At 40.1% G+C, this 23,418-nt stretch overlaps 1 protein-coding gene across 1 annotated transcript in view; it reads left to right on the top strand.

The window, feature by feature from the left end:
- LOC109624855 (neural-cadherin) overlaps window positions 1-23,418 on the top strand; it is a 271,831-nt gene that overhangs the window by 179,929 nt on the left and 68,484 nt on the right. Inside the window, exons 26-27 of the mRNA XM_069532203.1 lie at window positions 500-777; window positions 13,699-13,913. Coding sequence (XP_069388304.1) covers window positions 500-777; window positions 13,699-13,913 — 493 coding nt within the window. The remainder of the gene's footprint in view (window positions 1-499; window positions 778-13,698; window positions 13,914-23,418) is intronic.

Below are 23,418 nucleotides of genomic sequence, written 5' to 3'. Positions count from 1 at the left end.
CAGAATTGTAAATGTACACACAGAAATGTGTACAGCATGCTATAGCTGGATTGGACTCAGTTAACTTAAATGAGAATACAGATATGAATCATTTATATACTGCTTTTAACAATGATTGAAGACATTTTGAAAAAGCAAACATAAATATCAGCAATCACACCTTAAAAGTAATTTTGTCAGGCTAGATCAGTTTTGAGCCGGTGTGACATGGCAAAGAGCTGAAGATCATAGGTTCTTCCAGCTGTTTGTTATCCCTCAACTCTTTGACCACATTTTGACCCATTTTGAAGTTTAGGTCAGGGTTGATGTTTAGATATTTAGACATTTAGCTTTGATAGTTGAAAATTCCTGAGAAAAAAACAAACTAATCCACAGTGGCCAAAACGAGTCTTTTAAAGGCTTGTGCAGACTATATTGTAGCACCTTTTTTCTCTGGAGTTCAGGTTGTATTAAAACGCCATCCTGTGATTCACCCTTTTCTCTGTCTTTCTCCATGCAGCTCCAGTCATTCCTGCAGGTCAGCGTGTTCCAGGTGCGGGCAGATGAGTGTCCCTCTTCGGAGTGTGCCGGGACCGGCGGCTGCACAAGCTCTTTGAATGTGCGAGACACACCCACAGTGGTGGATTGTGGGACTATGAGTCTTGTATCTGTGACAGTGGAATCCACCGCTGTGTGCTCTTGCACAGGTAGAGAGCAGACCCATCAGCCCTGCGCCGCATATCCCAGAAACCCCTGCTTCAACGGCGGAGTGTGTGTGGACACACAGCACGGTTACAGGTTAGTTGAAAATGAACGTCATATCCAAAACGTATCATCAAGAATGGTTTATTTAATGGCCTGTAAGTTGGAAACAGTAAGATTCATTTTTCTCTGGGTAAAATTCCTCCTTTCATCTTAAATTGAATACACTAGTTATTACTAGTTATTTATCTCATCATTTAGGAGTTGAGCTCTGATTGAAGCAGAAGTTGCTAAAAAGTACAAAGATGAATGCACTGATGCAATGTTATGAAACAGTTAGTATACATAACTGTGTTTCCTCTATGCATATCGTTAGTGAAATTACATTCTTGGTTTAATTTGACTAAAAAGTGATCTTGAAACTTGGCATCCAAATGTGGGTATGAGCCAGCTCACAATATGTACTGAGTTAATTTCATACTGAGCTTTACCAGTCTGCTTTAGCTTTCTGCCGAACAAAAGATTATCACATGCAGTATTTCATTCCTCACTGTCCCCCTCAGAAAATCACCAGCAAAATGATTGTAGTATTTATTTTTTACTCAACTGTATTATTCTGATACATTGAAGTTGAAGCACTGTTTTTTTTGTTGTGACAGGAGAGTCACACTTGTTGTTGTCAGCCTATGGAGGTTAAGTTCGGAGATAGTTATTTTTTTGTATCTTGTCCTGCTTGTGTTTGGAAAGTATAGGTCTGGGTCACTGAAACACATCTATACATCAATGGTGTTAATAATGGCTTACAAAATGAAACCATCTTAGAAACTATTTGTGACTGTAGTCCAGCAGACATACTGTACCAAGAATTGAAAAGATTTGTGACTCAGAGATGGAGGTCCAGTCGAATGCTGTTTACTGGTTTATCTTCGTCAAATTGCTTGTTTACAATCCTATTCAAGTTCTCTCTGTGGAAGAGCAAAGTTTCTCCACGGCTCAACACAAGCGAATGCAGTGAATTAAACAGCCAATGTTCCCGAGCACATTGCTGTTTAGAAGTCAGATGGCAGGTCTGAATCATGACCTTGTTAATGTGATCACAAATAACCATGTAGATAAAACACATACAGACAAACACAAAAGACTCTTCAGGGCGACTGCTTGGAGATACCAAAAGGCTCTTACCTACATTTAACAGCACAGCATGGTAGAGTATAGCAATATATGGTCCAGTATAAAATGCTAAACCTACAGTGTTTGCCTCCACACTAGGATGCATAGTGTATTCTATAACCTTGTCCAAGCTCAATGCAGTTCACTTGGAGAAGCATGGCACAGAATTTGGCACAGTTCATACACTGTGTTGGTTGGTGTTGATTGTCATTTCAGTGGGCACATTAGTTCTGGACACACATTCTGGACATAAGCACGTTCCCGCACCATGAAAGACATTAAGTATTTACAATTTAAACAGCTGAAAATGATAACTATATCAAATGTTACGTGTGTCAGGAAATTAGAAGTATGTTTGAACTGTGATTAGGTGTGTATGTGTGTGTAAGTCTCCGCAGTTGATAGAATATCTTACAGCTTGTGACAAGTATTAGGCGGAGAGAGCAGACAGATAGAGAAATGCAAAGCCGCTCATGCTGTCATTGAAAAAGAAAAACTCACATTGAGGCATGTCCTTAGGTTTGAATGCTCTCCGTTGATGCATCAAGATCAGTAAACATCTTGTGCTGCTTTACGCCAACTTTCTCTTTTTGCCAGACATAGAGAATTTCCATTCCGGCAGCCGAGCTGGTCTGTGACCTGGCCTCCAGACTCACATAGCTGCAGACTGCTGGATGTGCTGTGTGCTGTTTGGTTGTGAAAGCATGACACAATGAATCAGGCTTGTTTGGCTGATGTTTTTAATATGCCGACTGCAAGGAAGCTTGAAGGCTTTATCAAAGAAATGTCAAGAAGTAGACAAAAAGCACTTAAAACATATTAAGATTTAATTTTGGCTTTCAGTCATGACGGTAGAAGGTGGCAGAGGATGGAGGGGGTTGAAGGAAATTAAAGGAGTCTATAGAATCTCAAAGTGTAAACTTGTGAGACTTGGCCATCGAAAAAGAAGATAACCAAAGTCCCTGTGGTGTTTGTGTGTAACAGTGTGACTGAGTTCATGCAGTGTTTGGTTAAGAGGCAAACTCTTTCTCAATTGATGGGGATTCACTTCACAACACTCGACGCGATCAAAACAAACGACCTGCCCTGTGGCACTGACAGAAACTTTTATTTAACGCTGTGGCGTCAAATGATCTAATAATCCCATAAACACTGAGATCTTAATCTCCACTCCCAGTGCTTTTCACACCCATTTTCCTCATTAACAGCAGTGTAGGGTGTTTTCCACTGGGCCACTGCAACTGTAGATGAGATTGAATTAAAATGAAGTTCCAATTAGTATTTTTATTCACGCTAAAGGGAATTTGTGAACCTTGTTACAGCTGTTAACAGCTGCTACAGCTAAACATACATCTTCATGCTGTGAGGGCATTGCAAATATAAATAAGGATGTGTTTGCAGTATTGGCAGTGGCAGCTACGGAATGAGACAAGGGGTGCAGTATCAGGAGGCGGGTTTGAGACGGTTTAATTAAAGCGCTGTGTTTATTCGCTGTTATTTTTAGCTGTGCGTCTTCCAACATCATCGGATCAATTCTTTACATTTTTCATTATAAAGGTTTTATGAATAAATACCTATAAAAGTAAATATCATTGTAATTCTCATCAGCTTCAGTTTGTACTTTGTGTTTCACACTAATTATCAAATGCCAGCATGTGGAATTGCAAAACCTCAGATGGTAAACATGATAAACACTGAAGCTGCTCAACATCAGCACGTCAGCATTGTCAATGGAGGAATGTTGGCAGACATCAGCGTTTAGCTCAAAGCACCACTGTGTCTAAGCTGGAGACATTTATATGCTGCCAAGACTCATACTGAATTTGAGACATCATCTGCATTTATATAATTGTTCAGAATATGTATTTAAATATTTCATAAATATATATAGGTTATAGATTTTAGATTTAAATTCAGAATGGGAGTTTTTGTGACCAAGGCTAATCACTTGGCCATGACATGAGTCTGTAGAGCCATATTGTCTCTTGTTTGGTGGTGGTGACAGTGACAATGATGTCTCTGATGACTCTGTCCCTGATGAGGGCTGTTTGTATTACAGATAGTAATATACAGATACTTCGATAAATACTAATTGATGGGTAGAATTTAGATTTTATCCTTTCAAAATTAAACCTGTTAACAATAAATAGTTAAAGGTTTAAAAAGTGACACACGCTGAATTGCTTAGTTAAGGTGAACTTCAGGTTAACTTTAGTCATATCAATCATTGTACCCTCCCTGACCTGTCTCGCTGTCCACTGGACCTGGGTTCAAAGAATTTCCCGCCCTTCTTCCAGTTGTTCACCATCAAAGCTAACGCGTATTGCCCACAAATATACAAGTTAACGAATCACTGTTATTGCCGGGGGGGGCCGTGTGCAGATATTGCAGTATTTTCGTTCATAACATTTCGTTTGCAGGGTCTCGGTGGTTGCAGACGTCACTACTCTGCAGTTCCCTGACAGAGTTTAACTGTCTGGCTTTTCCACTGTTACAGAACCTGACGTGTAGAGTCTCAAAATACAGCTCTTGTTTGCTTCTCTTGTGTTATAAATAGAATCAAACCTTTCACAGCCTCGTACGAGATGAAAAATCCGGCATGTTAGCTGTCACATACTGCCAGTTCTTGTTTCGAATCCCTGGCAAACAAGTGAACGGAAGGAGAGTGTCTTCATTAGCATAAAATACTCAGTAAACAAGGCCAGAAGTGGGGTGAGAGTGTTTCAACAAATCCTTTTAACTGCAAACATGATGATGAAATAAGTTCTTTGGTGCTTGGAGTGGTAGAGGAGACATGGCGACCCTGTTTAACTTTGTGTAATTCAGCCTGATGCTCTGTGTATCCTGAGGCTCAGATCTTTAATGGTGGAAGTGAAGGGCTCTTTGCAACCAATTAAATGAAACACCAAGCTTTTATCACTGTCTCAACTGTAACTCCATGCAGAATCTGAATGTTATTATGAAATTAAGAGTTCATTCCCACAATTCCTGCAGTGGTTCTCTAAAGAAGGCTGAAAGCTTTCTTCCTGTAAATTGTTGCTCATTATTGGTTGTCACAGGAAAAATGGAATTAGTTGACATTGTCGCATTAGCTAAAGTAAATTAGTTAGTTCATTTGGGTTGTTTTATTTTAGTTTTTTACAGAACTACAGGTTATGTTAACACATTATTATTACCTTCACCAAGGAGGTTATGTTGTCCTCTGGGTTTGCTTGTAGAATGAGCTATCAGTTCAGTGGTAACTTCACTTTGCAGGTTATATCAGCTGCAGCACAGTAATCCGACTGTACTGTCACTTTGATCTGTTTGCATACTGTTGTGATCCCAACTCTTGAAAATCAGTGCTTACAATATACTGTCTGCTCGTGACTTGAAGCTCCATTGACATTTTGTCTGTAGCCCCCTGTGGTGATCACCAGTAGAGCTGCTTTCAGACATGCACTGGACTTTGCGGATCCTCCGTATTTTCTTCAGAGGAGGTGCATGTGTGAGAAGCTCTGTAGTTTCTATGGAATTGATCTGCTTATCGATCTTATTACATTGAAACTATCAATATAATGTTTAATAACACATTCATTATATGTGCAGAGGAATTATTTTAGTTGAGCTTTAATGAATTTCAATTCATTCTGAAATGCTTTATAACATTTTATCTGAACACTTTTGCACTTTCCGTTCGAACAGTATTCAGGCAGTGACTCGTGACATTTCACATGTCTGCTAGAACACAGGACAAAAACACATGATGAAAAAGGCCCAATAACATCCTGACTGGCCCTACAAATATTCTTTGAGTATATCAACAGTACACAGTTGTTACGAAAGTGGCACTCAGTGGAGCCCAAGGCCCCTGAGTCTCCTTAAATTCAGTAAAGCTGCACCACATTTCACACTCATAGATATCAGTTCCCTAAATTTCCCTAATATTTTTCATAGACATACACAAGTTATTCCCTGGGAAAACTGTGAAAATGTTAAAAACATCCTACCTGGCATTGTTAAAGAAAGTAAAAAAGAAATCCTGCATCCGCCCCTGATCTGGATCAGCACCAAAATGTTAATGGGTTCTTCCCTGACGCATATTTTATCCTTCCTCCCAATTTCATGGAAATCTGTTAAGTTGTTCTTGTGCAACCCTGCTCACAATCAAACCAACTGACAAACAAGTAGACTGGGGTAAAATCATAACCTCCTTGGCAGAGGTTATCATAATCACATTGATGTGTTCAAGCCTCTTACTATTTTGGAAACGCTGCAGGACTCGTTTTAGGTGTAAAATCTAGGTTTTTATGTAGAAACAGACTTTTGTAAATTATCAGGCAAATGTTTGCTTCCTGAGTGTTACATCATTCTTCCTTTTATCACCTGACCCTTTTCCTTAAAGGTCTAATGTGTAAGATTTAGGTGAAAGGGATCTATTGGCAGAAATTGAATATAAATTAATGCTAGCAATGTTTTCATTAATGTGTAATAATCTACATTGTAGAAATTGTTATTTCTTTACCCTACAATTGCCCTTTTATATTCAAATACTTTATTTTTACATCAGGAGGGGGTCCTCTCTACGGAGGCCAACATGTTTTTTACAGTCGTCCAGACGGGACAAACTAAACACCTTGAATTTTCACAAACATTGTTGGAAGGGGAGGGTAAGGTGAGGGATATTCATCTGAAACATGCAAAGTCACCACTAAATTCTACACACTGAACCTTTAAGAGATCAACCTCCAGTGGTGATGCAAGCCTTTATCACCATTTCGGTTTCTTGTTTCTATTTTTTTGCAACTAGTCAACCAACTGCAGAGTAGACAATCTGCTTCCTGTTTACATGGGTGCAGACATCGCCAGTATATGTGAACGCTGATGTGACATGCTGATTCAGGCACGTTAGCATAGGTGTAGATGCATTGTCACAGATAAATGAGTTGCTGTGGTGCAATTAAATGTACATATTACATAAGTGGGTTTTCCTTCAACTGAGTTACTTTCAGATGCCATAAAATTATGATTGAGACCAAAATAAATTGTAGCTCTTATGTGATACATTTCCCACGCAAATGATGACACACATATACAGTACAACAGACCCTTGGCACACGTAAAAGAAAGGGGAAAAAAACATGTTGTAGCAGCTGCTGCAACAACAGGTGTTTTATTAGTATGTTCTAACACAAGACCAAATGAACACAAAGTCTCATAGCGTGCGTGTCCACTGAGCTTTCTTGCTGTGTCTTGTAGAAGTTCATTTTCCCCTTCAGCTTCATTTAATTAGAGGCAGTGAGTGAAAAGGGCAGGATTTGAGTCTGGCTGGCTGGAGCCAGCGTGTAATCTGGCTCACTGCTGGACCAGAGCAGGATGACTGGCTGGATCCCCGGTCGACATAATCCCTGGATTACACACATGCACGCAAACACACATACACACGCACACATTCAAACACTATTGTCAGAAACGTGGCCATTTTCTTCCTGTAAATCTAATCCACAAACAGTGTTCTGCATATTAAGATGCCGTCATTGCCTTGTTCAAACTAACAAATGCTAAAAGCCTTTGTTGTCAAGGTAACAATAATTAACACATTGTTAACAATATGGTTGGTTACGTTTTGGCAGGAAACTTACTTGAAGCAATAGCTAGTTTGGGATTGAAGACCTTGATTGCCATAGTTACTGTAATAAATAGGTAATAAGGATTTTTTTAGTAGTGTCACACTGAACACATACAGCAATATCCTGCATGAAAGTCCTAAATTTGTCTACACATTCACACACCAACCTCATCCTAATACAGATTCTATCAAACTGTTTCCTCCATCACCTTTTGCCAATACTCCTGTCATAAATACAACAGGCGCTAGAGGTCACATCACAATTATTCACCCAGATCATTGAAACCCACTGCTTTGCTAATTATTTAATTTATATTTAGTTTAAGAATTTGCACTAACAATAGATGAGTGGAGAGGTGAGGTGCCTCATAGCTTGCCCTCCTCCAGTAGCCTGTGTCTCTCTTCTCTCTTGATGCTTAACTGCCCTATCAATAAAGGCTTAATGCAAACAAAATACCTTAACAAAATGAGTTGAGAAGCATAATGACTCCATACAGGACATGAGGGGTCACTAAACTAAAAATGTATGTTATATTTCTCACAGTCGCCAGATCTCATCCCATATACTCATAAACACCTACAGGAGATTCTGCTGTCATACATCTAAACCTGAAATGGTCCCAATATAAAATCTGTAAGGTTGTCAGATGAGTAATTGGAGGGGTAGAAGAAAAAAAACATCATTTTTGTATGTATTTTTGTTTTTGATAAGCTTATCATGTGATTCTTTTGTGTAAACTGTTAAAATGAAAAACTGTTTTTAATTATTACAGTTGGACTAACCTGTGTTAAGTTTAGAATTAAGTTTGGTTGAAATCTTACAAATGTCCAGTTTGAATGTTCTGTTTTCTGTTTTCTGTTTTGGAAAAGTTGAACTCAAAAGAGACAACCTTTGCTGACGTTTTAAAAACCCTTTCTAACTTGCTGGTGGAAAAGCAAATGTGCCGCTGTTACATAATACTACACTGTGATCATGGCTTAAATCTGGGAATGATAGATTGCAGCTTCTGCTGTCTGTAAAACCTCATGCTGCATGTCTCTTTATGCAAAGCGAATGTGGGCCGCAATGGAGGAGCAGAAGGTTCCTTTGTGCGGCCTCAGCCAAATAGATGACAGGGAGAGGAGAAGGCAGAGTGGAGCAGAAGTTGTCAACCCTGAGACACAGACGCTGCCGGTGATTGTCGCATTCTCAGTCAAACTACAGTTATCCAGCTCTGCAACAACTGCTGTGTGATTTCACCAGGTTCAGAGAGAGGAGGCAGGATGTCAGGGATGGAGAAACCTGGATAGAAGAGAGGAGACCAATGGAGGAAATTAAGAAAGAAAGGAAAAGGAAAGCTGAGGCTAAGGGAAAAGTAGACCAGAGGAATATAAGTGGGGAAGTAACTTCTGATGATGAAAGAACATGGAAGCAGTCAATAGTTGAATAGAAAAGAAAAGGACAAGAGAAGTGAAATAATAAATGCAGATAAGATATGAGTTAAAACAAGTAAGAATAGCTGGAGGATAGTTGTCTGTTGCTGAGGCTTTCAGACATGACCCCATCTCTAACACATGCAGATACACACAAACCGATTCTGCTCCAAGATTGAAGGAAGAACATGTAGATAATCGAGGCAGTGGGATTAATAAAGAGATTTTGTGAGTGAGGGTTTCGTGGGTTGGGGCTGGGATTAGAGCTCCTGGTCCAACGTTGACAAACACAATTCCCATCAGACAGCGAATGAGCAAAACAAAGCTGCCTAAAGAGGATTGAAGGGCTTGGCCATTGTGTGTCAAACTATGTCTCAGATTGTCTTTCGCTCGGAGAATTAGGATGACATTGCCAAAATGGAAATACAGGCGTGGATCTTTTTCCTGATGCCTGCCATCGTAGAAAATCTTAGAGATCCGCATAAAATATGTCTCTGTGAACGGAGTGAGGGTTTAAATCCTCTGGAAACCTGGCAAGTGTTGTTCTGTAACATTAAATAGTCACGGCTTGATGAGTAACGTTCAAATTTAGGTTGGATAATAAACATCCTCAGGTAAATTTGAGCACTCAGAGAATTCAGAACACTGTTTGACTTTATATTCTTAGCAGGATATCACATCATGATTGTGGCTGATTATGTGAAGTGTTTTTGAGCTGATTTTTAATGTATGATGTCATGTTTTGTAATTCTCAGCTGAATTATGTCTGGCTGTCTTTATATCCTTAATTTCCCCTTGTAAATTTCCTCTGATTGAAAAAAACAGTATTTATTATATACATTATATGCCTAATTCTGACATCTTTTTCTGCCGTTAGTTTATTACAGCGCAGGAAAGGGAAAAACAAATCAAGTGAACATGTCTCATTTCATTTTGAACACTTCTACTGAGCAATATAATTCAGATTAAGGCAGTGTCTTCTCTCCTCTCACCTCATCCCTGTGCTCAGCAGAGCAGTCACAATGCTGCACCACCAGATTCACCTGCTGAGTATTAACTCATGTGAGCTTTGAGCCAGTTTGAGCAGCAGGGTATTTCCAGTTCATTTCAACTTATTATTATTTTAACATATTTACACAGGGAGCAGGTCCTCTCTACGGAGGCAGCCGTGTTTGTTACAGTAGCCCGGACTGTACAAACTAAACACCTTGACTTTTGATGAAAACTGAAAGCTATAGGTTCTCTTTCATATTTGGAAGTGGAGGGTGAGGTGAGGGGTATTCAGCTGCAACATACAACTTCACCACTATATGTCAGTAAATCTTACACACTGAACCTTTAAGCATCATATTTAAATGCTGCTTCAAGTCAAAGTTCAGCTCACAACATTTACTGGCTTGCCACTGAGGTTCTGTATAGTAACTTATATAGGGTGTTAAAGTCAGACATGTTGCTTTGTATCAGCCTGGTGTAAAATGAAGCATACGGTGTCTTTGTCAGTGACATACCAGTTTTCTGAGGAGAGCAGCTGCAAGCTGAAAGTAAGGAGAGTAAGTAAAAATGTGAACAGTAGGCGGTCACAGAAATAAAAGCATCGCACTCACAGTCGTCAGGCGAACTTGACATTTCCAGTGGTTTGTCTAGAAGCTCTTCTCCTGGACAGAGAAACTGGTTGATGAGGAGGAGAACATGGAAACAGGGCTCTAATCATAGAAGATGCAGTGAATAACAGTCCAGGGAGTCGAATTTGTAGCAAGTAGCAGTTATGGTTGGGGTCAGCCTCCAGGAAATCAATGTAAAGGTCAATGTAAAGTTCCCACAGGTGTCTTGTATGTGTGGTTTCAGAATAGAAAATCAGAAAAATCACACTTATTAGGAGCTGAAGGATCGCCCTAGAGAAATACTTTGTTTCTCTGAGCTGTGTGTGTAGTCGGGGGGGAGGCCATGTGTGCAATTTGTGTTTTCCATAATTGCTAACAACAGATGGATTGAGTGAGTGAGGGTCGTTTTTATTTTGCTCGAGGGATGCAAGCCTGTCACATAAAATTCATTAAATGGCTGTATATATATGTATATGTATATGTGTATATATTAAGAAGGTTATTTCTTATTTCTGTCTTTCTTTCCCTCACATCACATGGATGACTAAGGATCGATTACATATTTCCTGCGTAGAAGAGAAAATTGTGCTTTGAAGTGTTTTGGGCAGAAGCAGGACTATAAAATTATAATATTTATTTTGATAAACAGTTTCATGTTGTGAGATTTCGAACTGAACTCAAAGAATTTCTGCTGTCGACAATAACAGTGATGAATTTGTACCTTAGAAAAATCATTATGTATATATATATATTATATTTCCAGACACAGCACAAGGGTTTGTAGTATTTATTAGGATATTAATTGAAATAAAATTACAATAAAGTTTATAGTCCCAGTGGGAAATTAGGCTTGGGCATCCCAGTGTTTGCAGAATACAAACACAACCAATGACAACAAATACACCCATCTACCACAGAGTATTAGGAAAGAAGAAAAAAAAATGATTTAGAGAATGTAATATTTTGAGAGTAATTAATAAAATTAAGTTTTAATTGAAAGAAAATGTTGAGAGGCATAATGTAAAATGTTTTTTTAGGAAAAAAGCAGCAAGGAGAACCTGTGCTCACTGGAGTTCCATTCCCTCTGCTTTTCTCCAAACTCATCTATTGACAAACTAGGAAACCTATGACTTTTTTTAATTTTACAACCTCACGTATATTATCCTGAAATTACTCAAGGATAGTTTACCGAAAAATAAAAAATTCACTCATTATCTAACTCACCACCAAGCCGATGGAGGGGTAGGGGAAGTGTTTGAATCCACTCCAAACTTTTGGAGTTTCAGGAATCAACTGTAAACATGAATGAGGTTCCAGAATGAGATATAAGGGGACACTTAGGCTAAACATAACATAACATAACATGAACATTGCTTGATGAGTTTAGCTTCAGTCTCTCATCCTAACCTGTTTGTAGGATTATGGACTTGCAGCCCTCACACAGCAACCGGAACAACAGGCTACATCTCAAAACTCCGAACAGTAGTAATTCCGTAAATAATATTATTATAATATATATTATATGAATTATCCATTCATGGCAGCAGGAACAGTTACAAAACATAAGCGGAGTTCTGTTCCTCAGACAGAGAAGCTGTAACACTGTGTTATTTTGTTCAAGTAATTCAGAATAAAGGATTGACCTTGAGCTCCATCAAATCAACCAGGATTTTTGCAGTTTTCTTTTTACTATTTACAATAAGTTTTCAGTCAAAAAGTCTTTCAAGAAGTTCCTTTCAATCAGGTTGCTAGTCCTTTTCCTATGACTCATCCAACAGGCCAGAGCTTTGTCGTCATATAAAAAAAGTGAGAGCTGTTGAAGTGTATCAGCAGCATGCATAACACAATATTGTGCGTGATGGTAACAGCAGTAAACATTTGGTTGAGGTGTGTCGAAACGCTACATGGTTAGTGTAAAATAAGAGCTTTTTTAAGGTTAGAGGACCTCCGTCGTCATGGTTAATGAACCTCCCTTGCTCCCTTCATAATTACCTCAGCCACTCTCAGCATAGAGCAGTTGCTTTTCAGTTCAGCTACTTAAATTGAACGTCTCTCAATATCTACAGTAGTGCTATGGTTCTGTGTCAAGATGTGTTTCCATACACTGGACACTAATTATTATGTTAGCAGATGTTAGCGACCACCAGTCTTGTCGGGGCCATGTATCTTCAGTTGTGTACCTTAGCGTCAGCATGTGTTTAGGACTTTTAATCACAAGACACCCTCCTCTAAGGCAGAACCACCACAGGCTGATCAGACCTGGGTGTATGTCCCTTACATCTTTGGGCCCGGTTGGGATCTTTCCTCCTGATCCAGAATCCATGTTCCTCTGTAGTATTTTGTTTTACCTGTGAGGATTCTCTGCGTGATATGAGGTTAACTGGTCTTGCTTGAAGTTTCCCAGGCTTATGGATCTGAGGTGAAACATTCTCAAGAGCCTCACAAAACACTAGGTGCCTTTGATTCATGCTTAAAAATAGTTCAGTAGTTCTGGGTCTATGACAAATCTGGGCAGGTAAACTTTGTTTCTGCTGACAGTACAATCAGCTACGCTCTTGCCACGAGTCTGTACTTTAATTAATACATTGCAAAACGTATTCTTTTTATCTTTGTTCAAAAAGAAATATCCATCCTCTGCTTGTTTTGTTTGTTTAAAATCAGATGTGGATCAAATATTTTTTTTTTCAAAACCTAAAGGAATGAGTATGCTTACAGTATAAAAAGAGATGGTAGAACAAATGGACAAGGATTGAAAAAACAGTAGGATTTTGCCTTTGTTGACAAGAGAAGGTGTGAGGGAGAATTTTGACAGGAAGTGAAAGAACAAATGAATTCTTGGATGTGTGGAGACACTGAGAGAGGAGTTCCCCAGTGATGTAGTGATTCTCCCTGTGGTTTTGCCACTAATGAGAATGTCTGCATCAGTGAAACAGATGGTGTGAGAGAGAAGGCTGAAAGAGATGGCTGTCTGAGAGGAGAGAACAACAAGGCTGAGAGAGATGTGAGGACAATGTTAAAAGAATTAAATTCAGTAAGTGGTTTGAAAACAAGGAGGAAGATTGCGATCAGAATTGTGTTTTCCACTTACAGAGGATTCTCTGACATTTTTAGAAACAAACAAAAGTGACCATTTTGTTGAGAAAATTAAATTGTCAAAAATAAAAAACATGTCTTTTATTTATTGCATTTACTTATTCATGTAATTTTTTTGCTCCTCTCCTCAAGGTGCCAATGCCCAGCTCAGTTTGAAGGGCCTGAGTGCCAGCAGAACAGACACAGTTTCCACGGTAATGGCTATGCCTGGTTCCCTCCCATGATGCCTTGTTTCGAGAGTCACATGTCGCTGGAGTTCATCACAGATGTGGCTGATGGACTGCTGCTGTACAGCGGCCCCTTAGCCCAGCTGCAGACCTGGGACCACGAGGACTTCATGGCCATAGGTAAGAGCTTGATGACACGTCACATCTGACTCGGAATCAGAGTTCTTCACTATTTGGGGACAGATGTAACTAAAATTATTTTTACCTTATGTAGTATTTAGTGGCTTTTGGTGTTGAAGTTGCATATGACAAACAACTGAACCTTTCCAAGCATGTAGGAAAACCTACTAGGACCTTTATGCTTTGTTAATAGAAAGACCCTTTCTGGAGCTATACTGTTTTGTTTCTCTATTCTGGGCTACCATAAAAGTGAGGCTGCGCAACATGGAAGAGGACCTGTCCCAATGTAGATAATAGAGCTCATTCTAATTTAACAGAAACAGAAAAATTCTTAGATATATGAAGGAAATTATGAATATGATTCTTATATATGTATATATATATACATACATATATAATATATCCCCCTTAATCCTTTACACTGGAGCTTTAAGTGAAGATCATAGCTATGTAGCTTTAAGTGAAGGTCATAGCTATGTAGCTATGTCCTTGGAACTGAAAATTAATTTGTGGCTCAAATAAAGAGTATAAGGAGGCTTAGTTTACCTCAACTGTATCTTCTCAGTCTTGGGGAACTGCAACAGCAGCAGTGCATACATTACATAACTGGCTTGTCCGCCTTATCTGGTGTGTAAAGCCTTTCAGCATTATCTCAAACCTCACTGGTTTCATTTTCAACAATACTTGACAGAATGATGTGTCTTCACACAGTGTGGTAAGAGTTTAGTCAAACAACAAGTGGTGCTCCTGGTCATTCTTACTGTAGGTGAGATAAAGAGTGGAGGGACTTTGTGTGGGAGGACGGCTTGAAACTGACGAAGCAGAATACAAACAAACTGCAGCAGTGATCCCCAACCAGCAATGCTTGTATACCTGGAAAATATGGATAATGTGAATAAGATAAATTTAAGTTGGAATTCAACTTGAATTAACTTGTCATGTACAAATAAACCGGAGATATCGACTCTACTTTAACTCTTAAAGCCTCTCTTTCCCTGAAGAATCTGAAATGTTATGAGACAGGAACAGAAATCCATGTCAGGTTTAATTCCCCTGTGTGTATTAACTTGCCACGGCCTGGGGATTACACAGTGACAGTCTCTCTCACACAATTGATCTTATTAAAGCTGACATCCCTATGCATTTTGATGTGTACAGATTCAAACATTTATTTTATACAAATGCTAATTTAGAGAAGATGAATGTGAAATGGACGGTCAGTCACACACGCACTTCTCCGAGCACTATGATACTGTGTATATTGTGAGTTTTGATTAGAAAAATCTGAAAATGTGTGTAGACTGAGCTTTGGCAGGTTTATGTCTTCTGCTCTTCAGGGAGAACGCTGGTCTTTTGTGTCCGTGGCGATGCTGTTGAAGTTTGAAGACAATAAAGCTTGTTGAAATGAGGGCGGCAGGCAGGCGTAATAGACAGACAGAAACATAGAACAAAATGTCTTGTACATCTCCGGTATATTTAGTGTTTTAATCTGAGAGTCTCACGCCTCCTTGTCTCTCTAGCTACTTCTTCCCTTGCATTGGGCCTCTCTCTTGGGAGAAATGCTGTTGTTCCATCACTGCCAAAGTAATATGTGTGGGAGGTGAGGTCTGCAGGGAGAGCTGGACGTTGTGTGTGTGCGTGCGTGTGTGGATCCGGTTTGCAGTGTAAGTCCTGATTCATTTCTTTGCCTTTCCTCAGTGTCAGAGGATCCGGGTGCATCTGAAAACCAGCCAACGTGTGTTGTTGGATCGTAAAGAGTTAACACGTTTGTTGGTGGAGCAAAGGCTAATTTGTCACTGCTCAGATTGTAATTAGAGTCAGGCTGTACATATTTAGAGCTCTAATTAACTTGTTTCAAGGTTCACCTACTGCATGTAACGCATCCATCGCCAAGCCTCGACTGAGCCGGAGCTTAATATAACTGCACTAAAGTAGGTTTGTATGCAATGCAATGCAATCAGTGAACATAACAGTGTTATAATGATATGCTGAGTGCCTTTTCCAGTGTTTGAAGATGGAAACTGCTAGAAATTGCTTAGATCTGGTAACACAGAAATACAGCTACAGCAAGAAAAGCACTGTTGACCTTCTGTGTGGCCACAAGGCAAAGTTCTGCTGGTCCTGAACTGCCTGCTGTGTACCACTCTCTGTGCATTGTTTATGTAGCACGTCACTTCCATGTTCCAATGAAGACCAGCAAACTAAAGCAGTGTCAGTATTTGCCCAGAGATCAGGGACTACAAAAACCAAATCTGTCTATCCATCCATTGGAATAGGGCATTTCAGACGTCCCTTTCCAGCTCTTACTGGGGGAACCTGAAGCTTTCCCAGTCCAGCTTGGATATTTAATCACACCATCAATTCTTACTCTACTCCGGGGCTCCTCCCAGTTGGAGGTTTACTGGGCATGCACAACATAAACCGTCGAGGACTATCAGCTATCCTCTTCTGACATGAAGGCACAGCGGTTCTACTCCCCCCAGATGTCTGAACTCCTCAACCTGTCTCTGAGGCTGGACCCAGCCACCTGACGGAGATTACTCATTTTGACTGCTTTTATTCACAACCTTGTTCTGTCAGTCACTTCCCAGATCATGTGTTAAATTATCAATTCCTTCACCACCACAATGGTTCAGTATAACGCCTGAATTATTGCTAACACTGTATTGACCCACCTGTCCGTCAGCGAAAATCCATTTGCTACACATTTGGTCAAAACTGAGTTTTAATTTGTGTTCACCTCCTTGACTATTTTATCTGGTTATCGATTCATTTCAATTCAATTCAATCCATTTCGCTTATCGTCTGAAGGTCGTGGGGGGGTATACAAATTTGCTGGAACCCAATTAAGTCAAATCACAGTAAATGCAAAATGTAATGTGTGTGTGTGTGTGTGTGAATGGTTGAGTGTTTGCTGTAGGACTTGTTCTCACATTTGTTGCACAGGACTGCTAAGTGTACATAGCAATAGGGCTATTTATCAAGTGAAAATTTCTGTGTTCAGGTAGAAACATATGGAAGCTTTTCTGTTCCTGTGGAGCTTAAATAACAATCAAAGTGAAATGAAGTATCTGAAATGGGTGTGTGTTGTTGCAGAGTGCAGAATCTACATCTTTAGGTGTTGTGTGGGTTCTGTGGTAATTATTTGTATTTATTTTATAACAGCCTTTTCAGCTCTTTCACAGATTGTCATCTAGCCAGAAGTCTTTAAACTTTTTATTCTCAGCTTCACTGCAGGTTCTATAGATGTACTGAATTCTGCTGTTATGAGCCAGAGAAGTCCTTTATGCTGTACTAACACAAGCTGCTGCCAGGTTTTCCTGTGGGTAAAATAGTTTGTGATAGTTCAATCGGAATCGGAATATGGACCATGAGAGCACAATCTTAATTTGAGATGTCAAAATAAAAGACAGATTTGAAGATAGGACCTCTCTGTGAGACTGGTCGGAAAGATCAGCTAATAATACAGTACCACCTTCTTTCATATTGTACTTTAGATATGCACATTTCCTGAATTTGCAACTGACTGAAATACCAAAACCAAGAGTGCAATAAAACTGTTATTTCTGGAGGCCTGACTTTGGACCTTTGGACTGTTTGCACATTGGGCAACAGATATATTGTTATATATATATATATATGTGTGTTATATGTAACATGCAGTGCTTCCCGCAGAAATTAGTCAGTCAAGGTGGTGAGCAGGGGGGAGGGGGGGGGGAGAGGATGAAGAGAACTAAGTTGTCGTGGGATGTACAGTGCCACGCCCCCTCTCCCCGATCCAACAGGCACCGGAATCCACCTGAAGTGTTGGTAGTGTAGGTCAAAGCTCAATCTGATTGTTTGTCTGTTAACAGTTAGAGCAATAATTTGACCAATCCACTTGGTTTTGTCTTTCATATACATTTAGATTTTTAGACAATTTCCAGATACTGATAGTTGGATATGGAAATTAATCAAAAAGTAATTATCCTTCAGGGCCATCATGAAACAAACTGCTGCCTGAACAATGGATGATCAGTTTTGTTCCATGTTAAACGCTTTCTGTAAGCAAGTAAAGGTATGTGTTCCAGTGGTTTTGCTCAACTGTGAACTAGAACACACACACACACACACACAAATTGATTTGTTTGCTTGAACACCTAATCCACAAATCCATTCCATATATAAATATTATTAAAAAAACATATCAGGCAACCATAGTCAGGGAAAAACCTCAAACACATTCAGATATGAACAAGACTGTTTTTTAATAAAAAGGATAGTGCAGGAAACATATACTGCATTAGCCCCTCTGCTGTACAGATCAGAACAGAAAATATGAGATATAAGAGATAGGGACAGAAGACAGGAAAGTACTGACTATACTGTACAATGTATTTTTGACTGAGAAGTGTGCTATGAAAAAGAATAATTAAATTATTCTTTCAGTCAGCCTCACTGTGGAGCTGATTAAATCATATCCAGCTGCAGAAACATATGAAGGGCAAAAGTTAACAAATGCTTTCATGCCTATTAGATTGGATAAAACGGTGAGCCACAGTAACAGTGAACAACTAATCCAGGGAACAAAGTCATTGATATTGATGATGTTAAGGTCACACTGAGTTCGTTTTCCTGACCAGAATCTGAACTTGCCGTCTCAATATCCACAAAAACAACAACTTTTTGATCAAATAGGATGAGTGCGGCACCAGGGAAGAGGAAATGCCTTTTTTTACCCTCAACCTAAAAACACATCTTCAAGCATCCTCTGCGTGTCGTACTGGTGCTTCATTACACGAAGAGTCCGCCAATACAGGATGAAAACCAAATCAAAGAGAACGTAAAACCCAAAGGTCCCACCCAATGTATTGAGCATGAGAGCTGCACAGGAACTGTATTGTAAGAGGACAGCAGTGTATCTGTGGTATAGCTTCCAGTGTGAAGTGTAGGTTAAAAGGCTGCTACAACTCATGGCACAGAGGTGTTTGCAAGAGAGAGAGGTGGAATATGGATCTGTAGGTACAGAGGCCAGAGAGGACGTCAGACAAATAGCAGGTGGCTGCAAAGGAGACTGTTGTATAAAGCTGAGCTGATGTAAGGTGACGCATATTAATTCACAGATATAACATGTTAATGTCAAACATGGGGACTCGCACACACAGCTTCTTATTGTTCCAAAGCCGCCCACTCATCCGCCCTTTATCCTGCCGCAGGGCAGCTGTACCAAGCCAGCCCTACTGTGTAGGGCAGAGAAAGTGTGAGACACACACACTCACTGCCAATGTAGCTGTGCACTTTATCCAATTGTCAGCATGGTTATAACGCAAAGCTTGTGGTGAGTGTGTGTGTGTGTGTGTGTGTGTGTGTATATAAGGCATAATATTACCAATACCTAAGCTAACCTCTTGTGTTCTAGGTAAGACCAGAACATTGGATGTTGTCTCAAATCCATTTATTTTCACCAGCATGACAGTGTTGTTTATCAATTTGTGAGAGCTCAAATTTCCATAATGACACTTTGAGCTTAGAGCAGCATCTTTGTTCACAGGCCAGGGTCAGTTTGTTCCAAGTCGACGTCCTGTTACACATTCTCATACACAGAGTCCATCCAAATTCCCAGAACAAAAAAAAAATAACAGTGTGTAGTTTCACTGAACAACACAACACGTACACTCACCGGCCACTTTATTAGGTACACCTGTTCAATTGCTTGTTAACACAAATAGCTAATCAGCCAATCACATGGCAGCAACTCAATGCATTTAGGCATCTAGACGTGGTGAAGACATCAGAATGGGGAAGAAAGAGGATTTAAGTGACTCTGAACGTGGCATGGTTGTTGGTGCCAGACGGGCTGGTCTGAGTATTTCAAAAATTGCTGATCTACTGGGATTTTCACGCACAGCCATCTCTAGGGTTTACAGAGAATGTTCCGACAAAGAGAAAATATCCAGTGAGCGGCAGTTGTGTGGACGAAAATGCCTTGTTGATGTCAGAGGTCAGAGGAGAATGGGCAGAGTGGTTCGAGATGATAGAAAGGCAACAATAACTCAAATAACCACTCGCTACAACCAAGGTATGCAGAATACCATCTCTGAACACACAACACGTCGAACCTTGAAGCAGATGGGCTACAGCAGCAGAAGACCACACCGGGTGCCACTCCTGTCAGCTAAGAACAGGAAACTGAGGCTACAATTCGCAATTGGACAATAGATGATTGGAAAAACATTGCCTGGTCTGATGAGTCTCGATTTCAGCTGCGACATTCAGATGGTACGGTCAGAATTTGGCGTAAACAACATGAAAGCGTGGATCCATCCTGCCTTGTATCAACGGTTCAGGCTGGTGGTGGTGGTGTTATGGTGTGGGGGATATTTTCTTGGCACACTTTGGGCCCCTTAGAACCAACTGAGCATTGTTTAAATGCCACGGCCTACCTCAGTATTGTTGCTGACCATGTCCATCCCTTTATGACCACAGTGTACCCATCTTCTTATGGCTACTTCCAACAGGATAATGCACCATGTCACAAAACTCACATCATCTCAAACTGGTTTCTTGAACATGACAATGCACTTTACTCCAATGGCCTCCACAGTCACCAGATCTCAGTCCAATAGAGCAGCTTTGGGATGTGGTGGAGCGGGAGATTTGCATCATGGATGTGCAGCCGACAAATCTGCAGCAACTGCGTGATGCTATCATGTCCAAAATCTCTGAGGAATGTTTCCAACACCTCATTGAATCTATGCTATAAAGAATTAAGGCAGTTCTGAAGGCAAAAAGGGGTCCAACCCAGTACTACCTATTCACATTCCATTTGCTTTCAGTAAATTAGTTATTTTGTTGTATAGTGAGTCTGCTGTCAAAACAGCATAACATAATGTAAATATGCAGCAAAGTCTAACAGCACACTGTATTTGCACGCTAATTTCCAATTTAAACTACTCGCACTTAAGAATAGCTAATGGGCATTAACAACTAATAACAAGTCAGGGATGCTCTTAAAATGTCTGATGAATATTCAGATGTTTGTTCAAAGCTGCTGCTCCACCACAAGGCTTACACCAGTGATGTCAAATGCATGAATGATTATCACTCTGTAACCAGAGGAGGGGATTTTTTTTCTTCTTAATGTGTCCATAAAAGTCTGGCTTCAGAGCTGGGAGGATTAAAACGATTTTATTAACATGTAGCTTGAGTCCAGTTTGTGTCAGGATCAGATTTAGTTGAAAACTTAGCATGCATCACTTTCTCTAGGTACACTTTATGGCCATGAAAGTTTGCAGTGAACGCTTCATGCTCCCATTTTGACATTACATTTTTGACAAGGCGCTGTCCTGACTGTCCCACAACCTCTCCAACTGGCATTGAGTTTGACGCTGTCACGACCACCTGTCATGGCCTCTGGGGGCGTTGGCCAGTGATCTTATCTGTAACATACATACAGTGTGTATTTTTACCTCCACGAGGATCAGTCCAAATTATTCTGTGGAAGATAGATCATGTCACCATGTAGTCTTGTGTGCCGTCAAAAGTTTTATACGTATTGTTTGACTTTTTGAATGTTTTCCAATGACAGGTACTCTGTCACCTGACATTGAGGCTGCATGTGTAGTATATGGAATTCGAAAAAAATAAATTCACAGCAAGACAAATCAGCTCTCCTTTTCAAATATGGATAAATAGATAATAATTGCGTAGACTAAATAATCTAAATGAATTCATAAATGGAAGCTTGGGTGTAACATTTCTTGTACAGAATGGCCAAAATTTCAGACAAAAACCTCTCTTACTTGCTTTGGCAGCCTATTAGGCTTCCTTAAAAGAATATTGTGACATTTTGAGAAATATACTTATTTGCCGGACAATTTCTTGGCAGTTGCAATGAATTTCTGTTGAGTTGCCAGGCAACCAGGAGACCTTGGATATTGCCAGCCAAGAAATTGTCAAGCACATAACCTTTTGTAAAACTCCAATTTGTCAAGTTGTGCGGATTAAATAAAGTCTTACATGATCTAATTTAATAAAGTTTAGGTTGAGAGGCCATGCTTCCTGTCTTGATGCTAAGCTAAGCTAATCAGCTGCAGGCAGCAGCTTCATATTTAGCTTATGATATAAGAGAGGTTTCAACCTGCTTACGTCACATGTAATGAATTAGAATGTTTACCATAAAATCAGTGACCTTCGCTATTGAATATAGACTTTTTCTATGCAAGTGTTTTTTAAATATTTTTGATTAGTAAAAAGGGGCACGATGTTGCTATGCACTTTCACCTCAGTTGTATTAGTGAGATTGATTGGCATGGTAATGACTTGTGTCCACGGAGATCAACAATGAATGACAAACATGGCTGGAAGCTTTACACCTGCTCAGAGGTGCTTGAGCAAACACCCACACGCTCTCTCTCGAACACACACACACACACACACACCTGCATGCAAAGATCATCAGCCAGAGGCCAGTGCTTGTCCAATCAATAGACATATTAACAAGACAAATTAAATTTGTGTAATTACAAGACCCTTGCAGAATGGAAATAAGTTTGCCAGCAGGGGGTCAGACAAGGACCGGCAGGAGTGTGCGTTTACTTTTAACACTTCCCTTGAACCAAGAGGAACGTGTTCTCATCATTTTGAACAGCAGGACATTTCTCCATATCAGGAAGGAGGACTGAGGGATGAATACAGAGCACAAGTTGAAGAAAAATGGATCTAGCGAACCACAGCACACATGAACAGATTCACTTTGGCATCATACATATTTTCCACAGCGCTGTTTCTTGGCAGTTCCCCGCTCCTGCTCCTACCTCCCAGCTTTGCTCTGCAATGGCTTTCAAATAGGAAGTGCCGCTGGATGTGGAGATCCAATATGCGTTGGCTGTGGGGCTGGTTATAGTGAGTTGACAGATCGTTTATACAAGAGGCTCTCTGCTCTGCACTCGCTGCATCACCTGCTGATTTGTACACAGGCTGACTTCTCTGGGCATTAGTGTGTATGTGACTGGCTCTGCTGCTGTGTGGGAGACGGGTGGGTACGTGTGTAGCAGTATGATTTGCAATGCTGCTTATGCGGTCGGCATGCTCGCGGTTTGACTCCTGTGTATCCCCAGGCCTTCAGGAGGAGGAGGACATTTTTTATGTTTAAGAGCCCTCAACTCTGTGGGAGTTCAGGCTGTCCATGCACACAAAGTATACACATTTACTCTTCTCTCTCCATCTCTCCCCTCTCCTCTCTTGTCTGTCTCAGAGTAGGAGGTAATAAATTACGTATGACTAGCAGAAAAGAAGCCTGGTCATGTGGATAAGCTCTTTAAGAGCAAAGCCTTGTCCTAACCTTTGTAAACCCAGAGCATTTAAAAGGAATACTGGCCCCTATGAAGATGTACCCCTTTGGTCCGTCAGCCTCAGCCAAGTCTTTTACAGTTCACCTCACATTATAATTATTTATACTTTACAGTTTAATGTAACTCTGCAAATAATAAGTTGTCTCGAAGTCAATGCTAAAACCAAAAGAGCT

Source organism: Paralichthys olivaceus, chromosome 1 (assembly GCF_024713975.1).
Source record: "Paralichthys olivaceus isolate ysfri-2021 chromosome 1, ASM2471397v2, whole genome shotgun sequence".
Lineage (NCBI taxonomy): Eukaryota > Metazoa > Chordata > Actinopteri > Pleuronectiformes > Paralichthyidae > Paralichthys > Paralichthys olivaceus.
This window is presented reverse-complemented; position numbering and strand designations above follow the sequence as displayed.